Here is a 20,291-nt window from a genome sequence, read left to right as displayed (position 1 = left end):
TTTTATTTCAGTCTAGAACCATTACTGCTATTTATCCATCTCTAGTGAACTACTTCATTTACTGCTTCACATGGATTCAGTCTGGCATGATAGATGATCCCAACTGCATCCTGTACACTATGGAAGCAGTCAATGCTACCTCACTGATCTTTCAGGAGGAGTTGAATCCCTGAAAGCCCTATTTTCTCTGTAAGGTACAGGAAGTAGTTCCCCCCACCTTCCTGCTATGCTGCAGAAAGACACTACAGTCAGCCTTGCTGTATTGACTGACTGTTCCTGTCAAACGCTGGGGCCAGCTTTATTTTCATCTCTTTATAAATAGCTCTTTTGTGCTGGAGAAACAGCAACTGAGGTCCTGGCTGATCGGAGAGGGAAAGACAGACAGTTACATCTATATTTAGCTGCTGGTCCTATGATTCTATTATTCCAGAAAAATTCCTATGACTTTTTGGAGATTGATGTCTTTGGAGGGCACCTGACAGCCCAGATAAAATAAAGGAGGGGGTAGAAGTGATGACTCCTGTTCTACACGCCTTCAACTGGTATAAATGGATACAGCTTCATTAACCCAGCCCAGATTCATCTCACAAGAATGATTGTAAAATGGTATTTCCACATTTATTGCCCTGCAATGATTTTCAGATACGTGAGCTTGGTTGACAGGACAGTTAAGTACTACAATAGGCTTCCAAGGCTGGCTGCAAAATCCCCATCATTGGTGGTTTTCAAGAACAGATTAGACAAACAGCTGGTTTAGGTATATTTAGTCCTGTACCTGTAAAGTGATCGTAAGCATGTTAGCTAAGTACATCATATTGTAGGGGAAGTGGAGACAACATTTTTCATGCAAAACTCAAACTCACAGAAAGCTCAAGAGTTCAGGTGACAAAAGCACCACTCAACCCCCTAAAACTGTTTTTATGAAAAAAGCATGTTACTGAAGTTACAACTGCTTCTGCACTGGCACTTTTCAGGAAGTCGCCCACATTTCTGGTGAACTCCACCATGGAAAGCATTAGCTGAGCAGCTGCCAGGGTCTTTGTTTTAGTTTAGCCTGATCACAGCAAGTCTAGATGATTAGAGGTCAAGAATGCCAGCAGCAAGTCTGCACTAGAGTTTCCACTAATGCTAGTGTAATATTTCTTAGAAATTACTAAGAAACAAGACCTATGATTCTCTAAATCAGTCAGTGACTGTTCTCTTAACTGCTGTGAACCAGAGCTGTTCAAAAGAAAAAAAAGTGAGTTTATCCTTTCTGGATTATTTGAATAGCTAGGGGGATTTTCAGAAATTCATGGACTTCAAACAGAACAGTAAAGCCAACAGTAAACATTTCTGAAAAAAATCCTACAGTAGTGCCTCCACTATAAACTCATTAGAAAGGGGTATGGCCCTTGCATAAGAGGTGAATTTCCCCTTCTAGAAGCTGCTTTTTTTGGCAGAGAATTCTGTAGCATTCAGTGAACTAACATGCTGGAGTTAACTGTCCCTCATGAGCAATCTCTCTGGAAAGTTAGCAATTAGGTCTCACTCTGCATTTAGATGGATGTGCGAAGCAATCCTAACTAATAGATGCCACTGATGTACCTGTGCAACAGCACATTTCAGGTGCAGCGTACATATAGCATGGCTGCATCTCTGAAAGTCAGTTGGCATCTATGAAGTATGGCAGGGACTTAGTGCAACATGCATTGCACGTTAATTAGAACAATCTTCCACTGACTGGCAAACTGCTTCAATCCCATATTTTAATTGAGTCCCAAGCTGCAAATGTTACTGGTCAAGAGCTTACAAACCCAGTAGTGCTGTCAAAGTGAGCCCTTAATATATTTCTCAATGAGTTTGATTCTTTGGACCATGTACTGTAAGTATCTGCAGTTGAAAATTACAATTTCATTCTCCCAAAGGGACCTTTGCTTTTCCCTTCAGCATAGTCAAGATTTGCTACTACTTGATCATTCTCCTACATTTAGAATTTAATGCTTATGCCTCAATTTGTTTCACATATTTCTGCAGAAATGTTAGTTTTCCCACCATGTAACATTGCTAAAGTTATGACTATGATAAGGTATGAGTAATGTCAGCTTCAAAAACCACGACCACTGGATTAAAGGTGTTACAAATTCAAAATATTTGCAAACTGACCCTCTAAAGAATCAGAAATGGCAGTTTGAACAAGTCATGCTATTAGTAAACACTACACATTCCCTCAAATGTTTTATACACTACACTATCTTCCACACAAGCCTATACAGGAATACTTAAAAAAATTTATTGTAATATAATACAATGTCTTAGCAGAAAGCAAAGAAATAAAACAATGGCTAAAGTAAAACAAGTTCCCAAAATCTAAACATTTCTCCAGAGAACATTTACACATATGCTGTAGATTGCACAGATATATACATGTTTCAACATCATGTTACTGTTTCCCACAACACTCAACTTTATTGGATTGCTTGCTGGAACAAGATTGAAGTCAGAGGTTTAACAAGGAAAAAAGCACCCCTAGAAGCCAACAATATGCCTCAGTTGGTAAAAAGCGTCTCCCTCTCCTCATGCTCTGAGGGAAAGGAAATTCTCTTATTTCCCTCATTCCCAACACACCTTCCTTACAGACCTGTAATGTGGTAACGCCCCTCAGGTCAAGGAGAAGGGCTGCCTTCAGTTGGGAGTATTGTTAATGCCAATCCAATGATCGGGGGTTGCTACAGTAATTCAAGGCACTCATCCCAGTGCTCCCAGCCTGGAGAGCTTCATATACAGCACATTGCAATACTGCTAGATAGCCAGGCTGAACAATAAAGCATGCTCTTGATGAAGGATGTGAAATGAATAGGTTAGTCATCCCAAATCTTTTCAGAATTTCCAGTTTAAGATTCATCTGTATTTCATTCTACAAAGACATGTACATGACGACAACTACATTCATCTGTATTTAGATAGACTTGACAGCAAATTGCTTTAATGTGTCCTTTAACCATTTTGCTGTACATAGCAGCAGCTTTCTTGAGACAATGTTCAGGGGACACAATGAGGCTAATACAATTAACTCACAATAAGGCCTTTCAGCCAGCTTCACAGTATAACAGTTATCCTCAGACACAACTGATCTTCCCATTGACCAGTAGTGTCTACAATGCATTACCATTTACAAGTGTTCTTGTCACAATGTTCACCAGAATGTCAATAAACCCCCTAAAAACAAAAAAGTACCAACAGTAACACTGTTTGCTCTGGATGCATGTGGTATTCCACACTTAACTGTAAGCTTCCCCATAATATAAAATACCCTTTAGATTAAAAGGATTTCAAGATATTGCACTGCTGTATTATACTTTTGCCTCCCAATCTCATTCCAAAGATTTCTTATGAAACTGTAAACAAATAAACCAAGTGATTTTTGTACAGTCTTCACAAATTGTATATCTGCATTCCAAAAAAAACTGGAATCCACTGAAACCTTCATTACAGATACAGTAGCCTAAGCACAGTGGAAGTTCTGTCCAGCTGCTTTCTTTGTACAGTAACAGATTGTCCATTCTTCCAACATTCACACTTTAAGTTTCCTCTTCTGGTCAAAGTATGCATCAAATCTTGACAGTGCATAGTCCTAAATAAAATGAGGTAAATCAATTTCCTGAGAAACAGTGTCAGTTGTGTGCTGCCATGATGTACATGCATTCTTGTCTGCAGTTTGGGAGGCTATATATTATGAATATAGATAGAAATATTTCTATATTATCCTCCTGGCATTACCTTCCAAGAGTATTTGGGGGGCAAAAGGAAGAGACCTTTTAAACAAGTTAAAGTGTCATGTTAAAGTCTAATTTCAGGTTTAGTAGCATTTCTGCATCCTATCTAACCCTTGGCTATTAGTTTCATGTCAGTTAAGTTTGTCTAGCAACAAAGCAGGGCTTATAGCCAATGCTATAACACTATTCAAGTGTACTAAACCTTGATCAGCAATTTCTCCCTGTAAATTAACGAAACTGTAATATCTTTACCATTCTTAGTCCCAGAGAAGAAACTATGGAAAGATTTGTTTTTTCCTCCAAAACAAAAACTAGTATTAAAAAACTAAAATCCACTGTTCATGTGTTAGTCAGGTACTGTGGAGGGCACATGCTACAACCCTTTCAACTACAGGAGAATATGTCTGGGAGTGTGAAAGAATCAGCTCACTGGGAGGCGAAAAAAAAGTCCACTTCTGTTCACTACTGGACAGAGGATTAGCAGAAGTTATAGTACCACCTGTAGAATCTTTTGACTTAGGCATGGTAACTGCATAGGACGACGGACAATTGAACTTGGAAGAAAACTAAATGTGTGTGCGCGCGGCGCAGATAAATTTCTTAAGAAAAGCAACACTGACTAAAATTACTAAATTGCTCTTAACATGCATTAAGGTTTACTTTTAATTAAATGAAAGGTTAAGATTTTACTCTTTCAAAAAAAACGAAAAAACAAAAAACATACCATGTATCCAAACTCAATGGATGAAATCTTTGCTTGTATAATGGACCACAGGCCCCAGAAGAAGTGTGATGCCAGGGCAAACCTGCAAATTACAAAACAAAAGGCTTGCTGAAAGACTCTTCTAGCATCTCACTTTAACTGCATTATCTAGCCCACTTAGTCTAAATCAACAGTGCCAATTTTATTATTATAAAATGCTATCTTTTAGATGAGCTCATATATATTATAATGAGCATCCCAGAACAGAGTTCCTTCTTGCTCCAAGCAGCCATATGACATGACATCAGTATCCCACTGACTAATCCCCAAGCTTGGAAAATGTACCTTTATCTTAAGATAGTTTTCATAGCACAGCTAATTATTTGTATAATGCCATTAGTAACTTCTATAGCCTACTATTCACATTGTGCCGTAACAGTTTTAACATAGAACAAGGACTCATTTACAACCATTATGGGCTCTCTCCTCATTTACCCTGGAAATGCTATTTAAGGCAAATCCTAACTAGAAATTTCTCAGTGATGCAAGAATGTGACACCAAAATGCAAGTGTTAACAGGTGGACCATATGCAGAATACCAACACTGCACTATCACTACAGCAAATATAAATAGTTACCTATTAACTTCCATTAACATATCTTCTTCTGTTTTGGACTTGTCTTCATTACTTAGATTTTCAAATCCATTTTGGAATGCAGTCAGGTAACTGGAGATAAAATGAAGCTAAAGACAATAGTGATCATGAGAACACATCAGACAATTCTTAGACTCAAGAATGGTTAATATCAGCATGCTAAATTTTTATAAAGACCAAGAAGTTTAGTTTTTTCCAAGATTGAAAATTTGAGTATTAACTGTTCTGGATCATTTCAAAACCTGAGCACCAAAGAAGAATGCCACTGAGTAACAGATTAGGAATTCAGTATATAAAGACAGTATCCCATTAGTTCTATCTAACTCTTTTGCTTTTGGTCTCAACCCAAAGCTATTGAAACCAGTGGAACATCAGGACCACCTTTGTATATACATGTGGGAGCACAATAAGGCCACACCTACACTACCCGCTGCATTGGTGGGTAGTGATTGATCTATCGGGGATAGATTTATTTCGTTTAGTGTAGATGCGATAAATTGATCAGATTGCTCTGCCATTGACTCCGGAACTCCACCACGGCGAAAGGCGGAAGCGGAGTCAACGGGAGAGCGGTGGCTGTCGATCCTACGCCGCGAGGATGCGAAGTAAGTGATTCTAAGTCGATCTAAGATATGTCGACTTCAGCTACGCTATTCTCATAACTGAAGCTGCGTATCTTAGATCAATCCCCCGCAGTGTAGACCAGGCTTAAGTGTTCCATTGCTGCCAATAGCTTTTCAGGTAGAAGTTTATCAGGGCTTTTGTATTTTTTAAAGCATTGTACACTAAAAGTTTATGAACAAATGACTACTACATCCAGTGACAGTGAGGAATTTTGGTGGACAGGATGTATAGTAACAATCAAACTGGTAATCAGAAAAGACAGATCAGATTTGAAGCTTGTGGACCCTGACATTTGAGTAACTACTTTCATGCACCTACCTGTTGCATCCTTGTGGGATACTTCAAAAAATTGGCTTTGAAGAATGGGTATTTTTCATAAGTATAGTCATACATCCATTCACAGAAGTGATTTGCAATGTCAAATCCTCTGAAAATTAACCGTTCAATAGTTAGGTTAGGGCAGAGTTCAAGTTTCCAGAATATTGAAATATTAGCTCTTGTTTAAAATTTCAAGACTGTATTGATTTAATATTATAAAGCATGAGGAGAACGTTGGCATGAAGTACTTTAAGTTCTACAAATAGAGATCAGAATTGGCAGTAAAAGCTTATTGATGAACACACAAAAAGCAAATAGTGCAAGATGCATCAACAAGCCTTTTTTCTTTAAAAAAGCTAGCGGTAAAACCAATGTCCTTATTGTCCATGCAGGAGCACTTGCTACTGCTGTTTGCGTGGAGTACATCAGCAATACTAGAAACTGTGACCTTGACTCAAAACACAAAGGGTCCAATATATCAAAGAATTGAGAACTATTTGCCAGCATTTTTTATGGAATGTAAGAGGTAATTTAGATCACAAGTCAATTATTAATACTGTAAAAACCCACCTCTATATAAATGGCTAATACTCCACTGGCATTTTGAGTTCAATTAAGTTTCTGTTGTGATAAGATTTAATGGAGTAGTACATTCAGAGCATACTTTTCAACTTGGCAAAGACTGATATATGATATTACTAAGACTAAATCAGAAAGGTGATGAATGAAGGCATTTTTGAGTAGTCCTGTATCATCCTAAGAATCCTTGCACACATGGCAGGAGAAAAGGAATTCGACAAAAGGGTCATGAGAAAGGAAAGCAAAGTAGCAAGAGTCTTTATGTTTACAAAAATTGCTAAATGAGTTAATTCACAGATGTTCATGTACAGGAAGTGGAAGCTTATGCTGCACTTGGATACATTCAGAACACCAGTAACTCATGCATTTTTCTTAATTACAGTAGGTGGCCATAGGTGAGAAAGTTCTTTGAAGTTGCCTCAGAACAGAGTAACAAAGCAGATCTTCCTGTGCTAAAACAAGGTTGCTGCAAGAACTGATTTCAGAAGAAAAGCAGCAAACTACAGTGCTAGGAAAAGGTTTTGGTAATAAAAGCCAGGACAGTGGAAGTAATTAAGATAAAAGGAGAATTTAAGATTTGCAGTACAGATTTCAGACACATTACTTAGCTGTTACACTAATGATCACATCTTTCTGATTAATAGAGAGATTTCTTGCATTTTCTAAAGAGATGTTCGCTTTTCTGCCATTTATGGGGAAAAAGTCATGTCTAGGAGGCATGCTATCACAAGACAAATACTATGTGAACTGAACTGCAGCAGTCTTCAGACTTCTGCAGATGAATTAGATTTCAGATACACTGATTTAGTCACCTGTGAGACTGCCAATTTGGCTTGTGCGCCGAGCTTTTGGCATTCACGGTTTTGGTGAATCAAAGGCAGGACATAGAACGTAATGCAGAGAAATACAACTCATTGGAAGAGATTAGATTTAGAAAAGAGTTTTATTTCCTTTTACTGTAGTTTATTTAAAGACGTGCCAAACAGGAAAATCTTATGTTTGGAACAGTTTACCTGTAATTATAGCTGCTGTATTCAAAGTCAATAAGCATTAGCTTTTGTTTTTCAGAATCCTCTCTGCCTTCCAAGAGCAAGACATTACCTGAAGAGTTTTGAGAAAACAAATATGTAGTGAGCAGAATCACTGGAATTATTTTGATAAAAATTCAGACAATACTTCTAATATAAAAAGTTAAAAAAAAAACAAACACGGCACTCGAGAATCCTGGCATTCCTTTTGACAAAAACAGGAAAACATGTGAAGCCATCGGGATACCTATATTTAAGTTGTAACAAGCTTGTCAAACCCCTACCTGTCCCCCAACTCAACCCATCATAATATAAGGTGTCAGAGTTCACAGGATTGAATAGATATATAGCCCAAAACAGCATTAGTAGAAATCAAGCAAGAAATAAGAAATAAGGCTGCTCTTAGCACTGCAGTATTAACCTAGTTGCCAAAGTAGTGTCATCCTACCTTCTTGGCAGTCATTGTGGCAAAAGACAACTGGCGATGAAGTAGCTTCAAGCATAGATCTGAAAAACCAAGAGCAAGGGGCCAACAAAGAGCTAATTAAGACAAAGTTTAGACCCAGCTAAATGTAAAACTTGTTTATTGCATGAAGTCCAGGTTTCAAAGCATTCCTGACAAAACCTACATTTTAATGCTGCATGTAGGCTGAGAATTTAAGTGCACAGCAATCAGGACACTCAGAGGTAGGGCTCTACACTACAACCAACTCAGTACGTTATTACTGAATGCACTATTGTATCTGTTTGCAAGCATGTACAAACAAGGGACAGTTGTGCAGGCTATGGGAACCATATCAGTTTGACCTGAAAATGTAAGTTAATACAGTTCTCAGAATTCAATAAATACATCATTACATATACACACTCCTCTAATTAATAAATTAATATAAAATGGTAGCAAAAGCTAAAATCTTACCTTAGGCTTTTCATTTCCTGGGGAAGATTGTAACTGAGGATTTTGTTAAATTTTCTAATCCGGGATTCTCTGGTAAATTTAATCCTCAATACTTGGTTTAGATACCTACCCAAAAATAAAGTTGTAAAAACAGTGTACCAAGTTTGAATGCTAATTATACTACAGTTGAGACCTTTTAGTTTTTTCTTTAGTTTTGTCTTAAAAAAAAGTAAGATTTCAAACTCAAGATGCATCAAATCGAAACTTCTGGAAAGAGTCAAGTCTTCTGGACTCCCCCAGATGAAGCTGCTTATAGACAGCAAGCCTTCATCCTTACAAAATACCTGCCAGTTTACAGAAGAGACCCTCTAGAACAGCAAGACTTCTACCTATTAAGAATGTCATTGGCTGCTGTCTTCTGACCCCCCCCCACGTTTCATAAACTTTACAATAAAAGTGAGAAGACTTACTTTTCCATGGTCCCAAAAAGCCATTTAGGTTCTTTATTAAATGGCATTTTCATACCATGAAACCTGGCCATTTTCTCAGCTATTTCTGCAGATATATCAGGTAAGCCTAGTTCTTCTGTATCTAATTTCCTGCTCTGTAACAAAATAAAGCACACTTAGAAAAGCTGATAAGGTCAGAGAAACATGAATATCACTCAATAGCTTTGAAGTAACAATCAAAAGTTTAAATTGTTTCATCAAAGTTCAGCACAATTATATTTGGGAAGAAGTTAGCTGGAATATCTATTAAGTATTCATTTGGTAGCCTCTGATCTTCTGTCCTATAAGGTCAGAGGGTTAAGTCCCACCCAAAGTCTTATACCCTTGGACAAGAGTCCAGGGGATACATTAAGTGGGTCATTGAAGAGAATAAAAACAAATCTTTGTGCTATTCTTTTAATTGTTAACAGAACAGCTGCTCTCAAGCTTGTTTCAGTCCATATTTATTATGATCCAACTTAAAACTACAACTGGAGAAGAAATTTTTACAGACCTCTTCCCTCCTGCCCCAAAGATATTATAGAGTCAGGAAGTCTAGTTATAGCATCAAATTAAGGCTAACAATTACAAGTGCCAAATATTTCATTCCCACACCTCTGCTTTTGTATACAGTCCAAAGACGCCCTGGTCATGTTCAATTACAACAACTTACAGCTACTAGCCTGTTGACTAATCATGAATGTGACTCACTGGAATGAATTCCTCTAATCGGCCTTGTGGAAAGATTCCATACAGCTTCGGGCCAAGATTTCGCTCTGCAAGAATGGCAAACATAACACTCTCCAGTACCATGGCTTCTGCACCCTGCATAAAATTAAGGTTTACACAAAAAAAGAGTTAAGTTTAGTATACTAAAGAGCAAAGCTCGCAAAGTGAAAGTTTGTTTAGGATTAGTTTTTAAATAAATTCTGAGACTAACTGATGTAGGCTTTTTTTAGGACAACAAAGAAAAAAGGTTGCTCAATACAAGAAGTTTTAATATGGAAGCCATGCAGCATTACAGCTTCAGGAGGAAACTTTAGTGAATGAAGTTATGACAGGCCCATTGGTGCCTACTGGTAAAGTGTTCACTGTTCTTTACAAGCAACTCCTGTCACACTTGACCTCACCACACCTTGAATACCACTTTCATGGATATTTATCCATGAAGGGTAGTATATGAGGTCTCCACTGAAACTTATAACTTGTCAATTGACAATCATTGCAAGATGTGTACATGGTTAATATTAAAGGAACAATGTAATTATATTGAAAAAGGCTCATTTCTGTTTCTTCACGATGTGGGTGCAGATGTGTATTCCACTCATGTATGAGCACACCCAGTGCACTGAAGCGAAGTCAGAGAACTTTGTCTAGCAGTACTTGTAGGGAGCAGTGATCATGCCCTTTTGTCAAAGCTCCTCCTATGGCTATATAAGGACAGCAACACCCCGAGCTCCCTCAGGTTTCTTTGCACAAAAATGCAAGGCTGGAGACTTCAATACGGAGGACAAGGAGGGCAGGTCATGGAATACGTATCTGCACTCTCTCAAAGAACAGTTACAATACAGATAACAGTCTTTTGAGTGGTTGCAGATGTGTATTCCACTCAGGTGAGTCACACGCAGTACTCATAGGAGATGGGGCTTGGAATTTATTTAAATAGAGATTGTAAAATTGCCTTCCCAAGGTTTTCATCAGGCCTTGATGCTGTGGCGATAGCATAATGTCTAACAAAGGTATGCATGGAAGACCGTGTTGCAGTCCTGCAAATTTTCATTGTAGACACACTTAAGAAACACAAGGGATGTTGCCTGAGCGCTTATCCAATGAGCCCACAGTGACTATGGGAGTATCATCTGAGCCATTCCACAGCCTATGGTAACAAGCAGTTATCTACTCGGAAAGCCTGACTGCTGAACAGATGAAAGGCTGACCAGTCTCCAGACAATATTAAGAGCCAAGGTGAGAAAAAAATTTAGTCCTCTCAGAATGCTAAGCACCACCTCCCATCACCTAAGGTATGGACACTTTGCTCCTCTGTCCTTGAATATGGTTTGGTTAAGTAAATAACTTGAGGTGAAACATCACTGGGGGGGGAAGGAGGAGGAGCAACTTAGGGTGCCCTAAAGCCACTACGTCCTTGAAGAACTGATCACATGGAGGATCTGCCATCACAACAAGCAATTCTTGCAGATGTTACAGCTACCAGGAAGGCAATCTTCTGGGAGAGGGGAGCCTATGATTGTGTTGCTATCTGCTCAAATGGCAGGCTCAGTGCTGCCAGCACCATACTAAGGTCCCACAACAGCACCATTTCTTTGATTGGTGGAAAAAGATGGACAATACCATTCAGAAACCTATCATAGGGCTCAAGAATATCAAACTTTCTTCAGATGGGAGAATGGAAAGCTAAGATCAGTTAAGCAAACCTTCAGGGAGCCAAGAGGTAGGCCTGAAGATTTCAAATATAGCAAATGGGCTGAATTTGTTTTCACACTGCCCAAATAGAAAATGGTTTCCACTTAGGGAAATTCTGCTTAGTAGTAGAAAACCAACCCCTTGTGAGCACTCTCCTCATCTAGCCATGCAACACCCACACAGTCAGGTGCAGACTATCCAATACCAGATGAATAACTTGGCCGTGAAGTTCAGACAGCAAGACTGGAAGAAGAGGGAGAAATTTGCAAAGTCAAGTTGATGGTTTTCCAACTTCACTTTAACATTGCCTTGGCCATGCTGGTGCAATCAGAATTAGTTTGGTGTTGTTCATTTTGAGCTTTTTGATAAACAGAAGATTAGAGGGATGTGGAAAAGGCATATCAAGTTCAGTCCCCAATGCAGATGGAAGAAATCAGTTAGGGCCCCTGGACTGAGTCCTGCTTGGGAACTGAACTGACATTTCCTGTTGTCCTTTGTTGTGTATGGGTCAGTCGATGGGAATATCCCATATTCAGAAAGTGAGCCTCAGCACACTTTAGGGACCATTTGTGGTTGTCTGAGAAAATGCTGCCAAGGTGGTTGGTGACAAGTGAGTTGGTGTGGGCGTGGTATCTTCCTTGATACAGACGTACCAGAATTTTGTTTCCTGGCAGAGCTGATCGGAGCTGTCTCCTCCCTGCTTGTTCACATAATACATTGTGGTAATATTGTCTGAATTGTTAGCTGCTGTTTCCTTGATCTGGTCTCAAGCCCCCTGGCATGTGTTGAATATTGCTCAAAGTTTCAACACATTGACATAATAGTCTCTGTTCTGATCAAACTCTGAACCTTTAACTACACCAAGATATGCTCCCTAATCTATTGGAGACAATGACTAACGTTCTTGCTGGTGGAGGATGGAGAGACTGACACTGTCCTGCTCCATCCACCATGGAAGGGAGTCTAATCTCTGGAGGGACCTCTACAAGGCTGCCCAGTCACTGGCAACTGGGGTGACAAACTGAAGCAACAGCTGAAGGCAAAGACACAACCTCACATTGTTGCACTTTGTAAGTGCATGTGGCCTAGTAACCTCAAGCGTATGAAGACTCTGGTAGAAAGATGCAAATGGGAGGTCCAGGCAGAAGTGATTTATCTGGAATTGGCATGGGAGAAAGACCCTTGAATTCCTACACTCTAGTGGAGCCCCAATTTGATTTTTTGAGTTGGGTTCAAAGTCTTCTTTGTTGAGGATCAGTCCCAGACAAATCAAAAAGGGCCAGCATCAAGTGGATGCGACTGTGGACAATCTTCAAGTATGGAAAGACAAATTTCCCTTCTTAGGCCCCAAGAGAGTCATGCATTCTGGCAAAGGCACCTGAGGCAGATAACAGGCCAAAAGGGAGAACTGTGCACTGGTAATGTTAGCCAGTGATGAGGAATCTCAAGAACTTTCTGTGGCTTGGGAGAACTTGCCTTGAAGAAATAAGCATCCTGGAGAAAGATCAGCAAACTAGTCATGATTCAGAGCAGGAAAAATAGTAGCCAATGTAACCATGTGGAATTTGATATACTTTACATATTGGTTGAGACTCTGGAGATTGAGGATGTGCCATTCCTCCCCTCCCCTCAAGTCTAAGGGTGGAGATCAAGAAGTACCAGGAATAAAATCCTTTTCCAATGAGGAATCTTCTCTATAGCCCACAAAGTAGATAGGGTTTGGACCTGCTGTAGCAGCATTGATTCAGGAGAAGAGGTCCCTGAGAAGGGACTGGGGGGTTGGGGAAATGGGAGGGAGAGAACCAAATTGTGTAACCCAATCCCAAAGTGCTTAGGAGCCATCTGTCTACCATTATTGCTTCCCAAGCACTGTAGAAGCAAGATAGCCTTTTCCAAACTAAGAAGATTGGGTTGAAACCTTTGCCAGTCATACGATCTTCTCAATGTATACATCAAATAGGCTGCCTGCCTGAAAATGGAGGGGGGAGAGGCTGGCTGGGTAAAACTAGACCCAGAAGATCTTCTCCTGAGATGCCTGATTTCCTGTTCAAGAGAAATCTTGGTTGGTATGGTCACTAAAATACTGCTGGGGATTGTACTGCTGTTGATCTAGAAAAATGGTGGTTTTTGGAGGCTTGGGTATGAATTCCCAAAGAGCAGAGTTGCACCCTTGTCCTTAAACAAGTGTAATGTCTCATCTGTTTTGTCCAAGATGGAAACTCAATCAAAAAGCAGGTCTTCCACACACACTGGATATCTGGTGCTATTTCTGAATTTTACAGCCATGATGTCCTTCTCATTGTGACTGCTGACACAATATGTTGAGCACAGACTAATGATTCCTTGACTATGAGACAGCCCTCCTCAATAAAAGCTTTGAACTCCTCCCTAGAGGATTCAAGTGACTTGTTCAAAATTGGTTCTACAGTCCCATTCACAAAGTTATATTTAGAGAGGCATACCTGCTAATTCACAATGTACATTTACAAAGGAGGTCAAATAGATTTTCCATCCCCTGATATCCAACCTCTTAGCTTCTTTGTCCTTGGGGGTAGACCTGAACCTCCCCTGACAATCTCTCATTGGCCGTCACAGCTAGCAAGGTAGGGGCAGAATGTTCATAACAACCCTCTGCAAAGGGACATACCACTTGTCCATATTTGCTGTCAGCCTCAAAGAAGCTGGAGTGTCCACAAAGCCTTGGCAGGCTTCCATAGTGCTTCAACATGGAGCGCTTTCTCCCTGGGGTTGAGGACTGAAGAAAGTGCACTAGCTTGTGGATATTCTCCTGCACAAACCCAATCTGTACTCCCAAGGTGAAGCCATTCATCTCAGGAGATTTTGTTGTGCCTTGAAGTCTTTGGGCACCAGGGAGGGAGCATCCAGTACTGTAGTGTAATCTGGAATACTGTATGCAGTTGTGATCTCCCGGTTTGAATTCATCTTTCTTAAACATGGAACAGGTGCAGAGAAGGGCTACTAGAATGATCTGAGGAATGGAAAACTTTCCTTGTGAGATGAGACTCAGGGAGCTTGGCTTGTTTAGTCTAAGCCAAAGAAGGCTGAGGGGAGATATGATTGCTCTCTATAAATAGATCAGAGATACAAACTCCTTTCCCTCCCTGGTATTTAAGTGTCAATGTGAACACAAGAACAAATGGATATAAACTGGCCATCAACAAAATTTAGGCTTGAAATTAGACAAAGGTTTCTAACTATTGGAGTAGACATTCTGGAACAGACTTCCAAGGGGTGCAGTGGGGGAAACTAACTAGCTTCAAGACTGAACTTGGTAAGTTCATGGAGGGGATAGTGTGAGGCAGCTGCCTACAATGGCATGTAGCTACCTGTGACTACTAGCAGCAAACCTCTCCAATGGCTGGTAATGGGACACTAGATGGGGAGGGCTCTGAGTTACTACACAGAATTCTTTCAGAGGTGTCTGGCTGTTGGAGTCTTGCCCACATGCTCAGGGTCTAACTGATTGCTGTACATGGGGCCAGGAAGGAATTTCCCCCAGGTTAGATTGGCAAGACCCTGTTTGTCTTCCTCTACAAGATGGGGCATGAGTCACTTGCAGGTTTAAAGTAGTGTAAATAGTGGATTCTCTGTAACTTGCCTTTAAATCATGATTTGAGGACTTCAGTAACTCACTTTAGGGGTCTATTGCAGGAGAGAAAGGGTGAGGTTCTGTGACCTGCAATGTGCAGGTCAGACTAGATGATCATGATGGTCGCTTTTGGCCTTAAGTCTATGTGTAAGAGGAGCCACAAGAGTCTGCTTGAGCCTGCTCTAAGACAAATGTCCTCTGCCTAAGTCTTTAACATAGGTGGCTGAAGGGATACCACTGGTTGGTTTGGTGATCTTGCCCTATAGTGGGTTTCAAGATCCTGATCTTAAGGAACAAGGGAACCTTCCATGGATTCCAAGGCCTCTCTCTGGGGCAGAGATAGGCATCAGCAGCCAGAAGGTACCAGGCCAAGAGCCCGTCTTTGCTGCGGGAATGGTGCCAGCACTGGTACACCAATCAGAATCAGATGGAGGCCTCTACCTCCTTGACTGGCATGTGGAAGATGGAGAGGGTGATGAGGACCTGAGTTGATCTCTAACTGCTATCAGCATCCAGAGGAAAAGGATGCGCCACAGTGGAGAGCAAAGAAACAGCCAGCCTTGTCTGAGATCCAGTGAGCTGGTTCTACTGGTACAAAAGCCAATAAAGAAATCTGCTCTGAAGACGGGAAACTGTATGGTTCTCCCACTTGATATCAGTGGGAAGGGAGGAATTGATGTGGAGGCTGGTAATGACCCTGAGGGCAAAGTCTGTACTGCAGACAATACTTGTACTGAGGAGAGCAGTTGTGCCAGGGAAGAACTTAGGATCAGTACAGAGGACAGCTTTGACTGCACTCTGATTGCAAGGCATTGTTGATGCTTGGAAAACCTCTAATCAGCTCAGCCTTTGCCTTCATTATTATAAGAGACCCTGCAGGTATCTGTCCCTGGACAATTGGGAAATGGACTAAAAGGCAAAGCAGGTCTGACATTCCTTGCCACTGACATACCAGGCAAACAATTGATGCGGATTCCATCAGTATTGGACTAAACATCCTGCAGATGGTGCTGAAGTCAATGAGAGAGTCTCAAATTGATGTCTCAGTACTGGAGAGTGGGTGAAAGGCCTGACTCCATCACCCACACTGAAGAGTCACGGTGCCAGTCTGCACTCCTTGATGAGGACGACGACTATCCCAGCACCTGGAACGGCCACTGTGTTTTAGGAATTCTTTTCCTCAGAAAGTGAGAGGAAGGAAAACCATCCCTTTTCTTCCTGGGGGAGGCCTCAGTGCCTGGCCAAGGAACAATCTCTTCTCAGACTCTAACATTGTCTAAGGAGCTGGTACGGTGGAGGTTCCCAGTGCCGACAGGCTTTATATGGCCAGCTCCATCAAGTCCCTTATGTCTCAAGTCCCTTGCCATCTGCCTTCTCTTTTTGAAAGATTTGAAGATGGAGCACCTTTCTTTAATGTGCCACTCTCAAGCACAGTAAACAACGTGTGTGTGGATCAGAGTTAAGAATAGCAACCCCACATGATAGACTGTTTGAATCCTGGTGAAGGCATTCTACTAATAACACCGCTAACCTAATTAACTATACTTAACCAAGATACAATCACTATGCTCAAGCTTATAAACTATTTACAAGAAAGCTGCAGAAGACCTAAAATCAACATCAAGAGAATGCCACATTGAACACTCCAACTCTGGCCATGGGTAATGAGAAGGAACAGAGGGGGATTGGAGCAGCACCATCTTTATATAGTCATGGTAGAAGCTATGAGGAAAGGACATGAACATCACCGTTACAGCTACTGCTAGGCAAAGTTCTCTGGCTTTAGTGTGCTGGGCACGTGCAACTGCTTGAAGGACTAGGCCTTATGGTCTTGTAGTAAAACCAAGTCAACAAGGAATCAGATCTGAGATGGCCCATTCAAGTGAGGTAGAGGTCATCTTTTCCCTGGTCAGTCAATAATGTAATGCAAAGTTCAATTGTCTACCCTTGCCTCATCCCCATATAGACAATGGAAAACCATCAAAGACAACTGCAAACAACTGAAACCAGTTGGAGTTGAAAAGAAACATTTATAGCAGGCAGCAGATCCCCCTGGCTCTGAATAAAGTTTTCACTATAATAGTGTAAGGAAAGGTATTCAGTACCCATTCACTGTAGAGCCATCTTGTTGAGTGTGGGTGTTTCATCAAAGATTGGATCCTGGCTCCTGTGAAGTCTACTAGCTCTGCAACAGACTAAACTTTGGGGGAGAAAACCTTCTTTATTCGATAGGAAAGGTAACTAAGGACCTAATTTGCATTTTGTTTTGTATTGTAATGGACTTGTTTCCATCATACTTTATTGTTTCTAGGGAAACCTTTATTTTAAGAAAAGATAAAAGGGTTTATTTAAGTGCTCACAAGTGCTGTACATCATACAGGAAGCCATGATATAAGGTCACTAGCAAACTGGGGTATGCTTTTCCTTTGGGAACCGATCTGGGATTTCTGTAAGTAGCCAGCATCAGGGGTTGGATATCACAGGGGAATGCTTGAAGGGCACTTGGGGACTGGGTGTGCCTCTTGTTAACCTTCAGGAGAAAGATGGTGATAGCTAGTTAGGTGATAGCTAGTTGTTAGGTCCCGAATAGCACCTGCCTACCACAGGTAAGACTCCCTTTAATTGAAGGTAGGGGTAACAAGATGACTCACATTCCTGGGTACCCTGAGAACCATCAAGTATATGTGGTAAGCAAATCATTGCCAAGGCTAGGTTACACAAAACTGATGTACATTAAACCTTATCAGTTTTGGTTTTCCAGCACCACCTCCATCTACAATTATTCTACTTGTTACAACATTGCAGACCATGTATGAACAGGAAAATGGTAACTTGGACTGGTGCTATAAATACTAGTGAATAACATTAAGGTATCCTAACACTCTAAATTAATCTCATGCAATACAAAAAAGTCAATACTATCTACACTTAAGTATGGGGCTCAGCATTTAAAATAAAAGTGGACTTTGTCTATGGCTGTTTGGATTAAGGTGAAAATTTTAGTTTGAGAAACTAAATTTAGTGACCCAAAGTAGAATATTCAGTGTATCCTTAATTGGAACACTTTAGATCCATTTTCCCTGCACCTATGCAAATTTAGTCATTCTTTAGCAGCAACAGACCTAGTTATTTTTAGGAATAATGTAATAAACCTTTGCAAAACAAAGGTGGGAAGAAAAAACCCAATGTCTTATAAAACCCTAATGCAAATAGATTTTTATTAAGACTCTGGCTCCATCTCTAGGATACAATAAACCAAAACTATCAAATCTATACAGTAGATATGCAAGTACTACATTTGAAGAATATTAAACATTTTCTTCTACAAAAGCTGCCTCTCCTTGGAAACATCCCAGCAGCAGCATCACATGAACACCATCAACTCCAGTATTTTTATATGAATGGAAGGGAATTAGAAATTAGCCATGATCAGTCTAGACCTTTTTGTACATTGCTCACTCAAGGTCAACATCACAGAAGTGTAGCTGTCACCATGTGCAAGATTAGCTCTGTAAAGATGTAAAAACCATAATATAGAAGAGACCACATTGGATCTGCCTGTTATGCTAAGAGGAAGTTATTTGTACTACAGTAAATCCTAAAGTGCTGATCAGGATACTGATGGAAGTTGTACAAACACAGGAAGACAGCCTCTGCCCAGAAGAGCTTATACAATGTAGGGAATGAGGACAATTTTCACACTGTGCTCTTCATAACTTTTTTGGCATTAGACAGGTTGAAAAAAAGTGGTTTCAGATAGTGGGGTGCAGAATGCATTTTTCCTGCAAGAGTTACCAGGGGCAAATACACTCTGGAGTCTGCTTCTTCCCTTGCTCCTGCTTCCAGCAGCTCTTTTGGCTTTGTTGGGCTCCTGGCTTAGGTCTTATTCTCCATAGTTCTTTAGTTTTCTCATAGCTTTGACTTCACAATGCCTTCCCTGGCCTCACTATATTTGTACTATAGTGTGTGCTACAGCTGTATTGACTCAGTCTCTACCCCTCACAGCTGAAAGAAAACCATGAGAACATGAACCAAGTAGGAATATATACTCTGGTGTCTTCCCAAGTACACTGACAGTCAAACATCTAGGGGTCAGGATAACCTCCAATATGTCTAAGGCTTGTAGGAGGTGCTTGGGCATCTTAAACCTCTTAAGGCTCTCCCCTCCTGCAGCCTTCAGGAGGTCCAAAGAGACAGATGCTCCCCTGATTTCCCCTGCTGCCAAATCCTTTGTGCTTGAAGCCCCTTTCCCAACACATCAAGTGTTTGCAGAAAGGGTGGAAACTGAGATCTTCCTCTGCAAAATTACTCCTGACCTGAATGGTAGAATGGCCCCATCAATGTGCCCTTGGAAATATACCATCAACACTGGATTCCTTAGTAAGCAATTTAAATCTAGGTTTGGGAGGTCTTTTGAGCAACTCTTACTTTGAAATGTGTGTATATTGGAATCAGATACCCTAGCAAGTAACCTTTAGAATGAAGGTATTCTGGTCAGGGAAGTCTTTGTACTAGTTTTAAGGTGTTCTGGTGGAATCCTTCTTGCAAATCTCTAATATTCTACAGTGTAAGATGGGAAGGATAGAAAGACAGGTATATCCACAAGTATTTAACATACTGAGTTAAAAATACAAGGCAAAGCTTAAGGATTTCAAAATACTGCTAGTGGCAAATCTGAGGGGTATGACACGTGCAGCACATAATGGTTGTGTCCCCTTCCTTCATGCAGTGTTTCTCCATCTTAGTTTCCTGAGGCAGAATTAATACCTCTAACAAAACACTCCCGATAGTTTCACATGCTCTTGCTGAGGCTTTGCCAAGCACCAAAATTCAAGTTAGAATAGACAATCAACAAGGTAAGTTTAGCAGAGGCACCAGATTTTTAACAAATAGCCTATTTATGACTACGCACTCTGGATCATCTAAGATTTAAAGCTTCAAGTAAACTGATGCTTCAGATCCAAAATGAAGGTCATCTGGATAGTCATACTTTCACATTTCTAGAAGGTGAAGCGGCACACTCCTCTGAAGGTACTTGGATAATATGGTGATGGGGCCAGGCAAGTACCTAATTAGATAAAGACATATTTGGTTTAGACAAAGCTGAAGAGACTGCTCATCTAATTCTACACCTCTGAAGATATTTGACTGGATTTCTACTAATCTACCCTGTCTCCTCAGACTAAAGGACAAAATGTTTATTCCAGATGA

At 40.5% G+C, this 20,291-nt stretch overlaps 1 protein-coding gene across 1 annotated transcript in view; it reads right to left on the bottom strand.

The window, feature by feature from the left end:
* Window positions 1-593: 593 nt before the first annotated feature.
* Window positions 594-20,291, bottom strand: part of CHKA (choline kinase alpha) — a 40,673-nt gene continuing 20,975 nt past the window's right edge. Inside the window, exons 4-12 of the mRNA XM_073347090.1 lie at window positions 9,761-9,874; window positions 9,032-9,165; window positions 8,583-8,687; window positions 8,112-8,170; window positions 7,649-7,736; window positions 6,057-6,165; window positions 5,097-5,203; window positions 4,480-4,561; window positions 594-3,613 (exon numbers count right to left, since the gene is read on the bottom strand). Coding sequence (XP_073203191.1) covers window positions 3,554-3,613; window positions 4,480-4,561; window positions 5,097-5,203; window positions 6,057-6,165; window positions 7,649-7,736; window positions 8,112-8,170; window positions 8,583-8,687; window positions 9,032-9,165; window positions 9,761-9,874 — 858 coding nt within the window. The 3' untranslated portion in view covers window positions 594-3,553. The remainder of the gene's footprint in view (window positions 3,614-4,479; window positions 4,562-5,096; window positions 5,204-6,056; window positions 6,166-7,648; window positions 7,737-8,111; window positions 8,171-8,582; window positions 8,688-9,031; window positions 9,166-9,760; window positions 9,875-20,291) is intronic.

Source organism: Lepidochelys kempii, chromosome 6 (genome assembly GCF_965140265.1).
Source record: "Lepidochelys kempii isolate rLepKem1 chromosome 6, rLepKem1.hap2, whole genome shotgun sequence".
NCBI classification, from domain to species: Eukaryota; Metazoa; Chordata; order Testudines; family Cheloniidae; genus Lepidochelys; species Lepidochelys kempii.
This window is presented reverse-complemented; position numbering and strand designations above follow the sequence as displayed.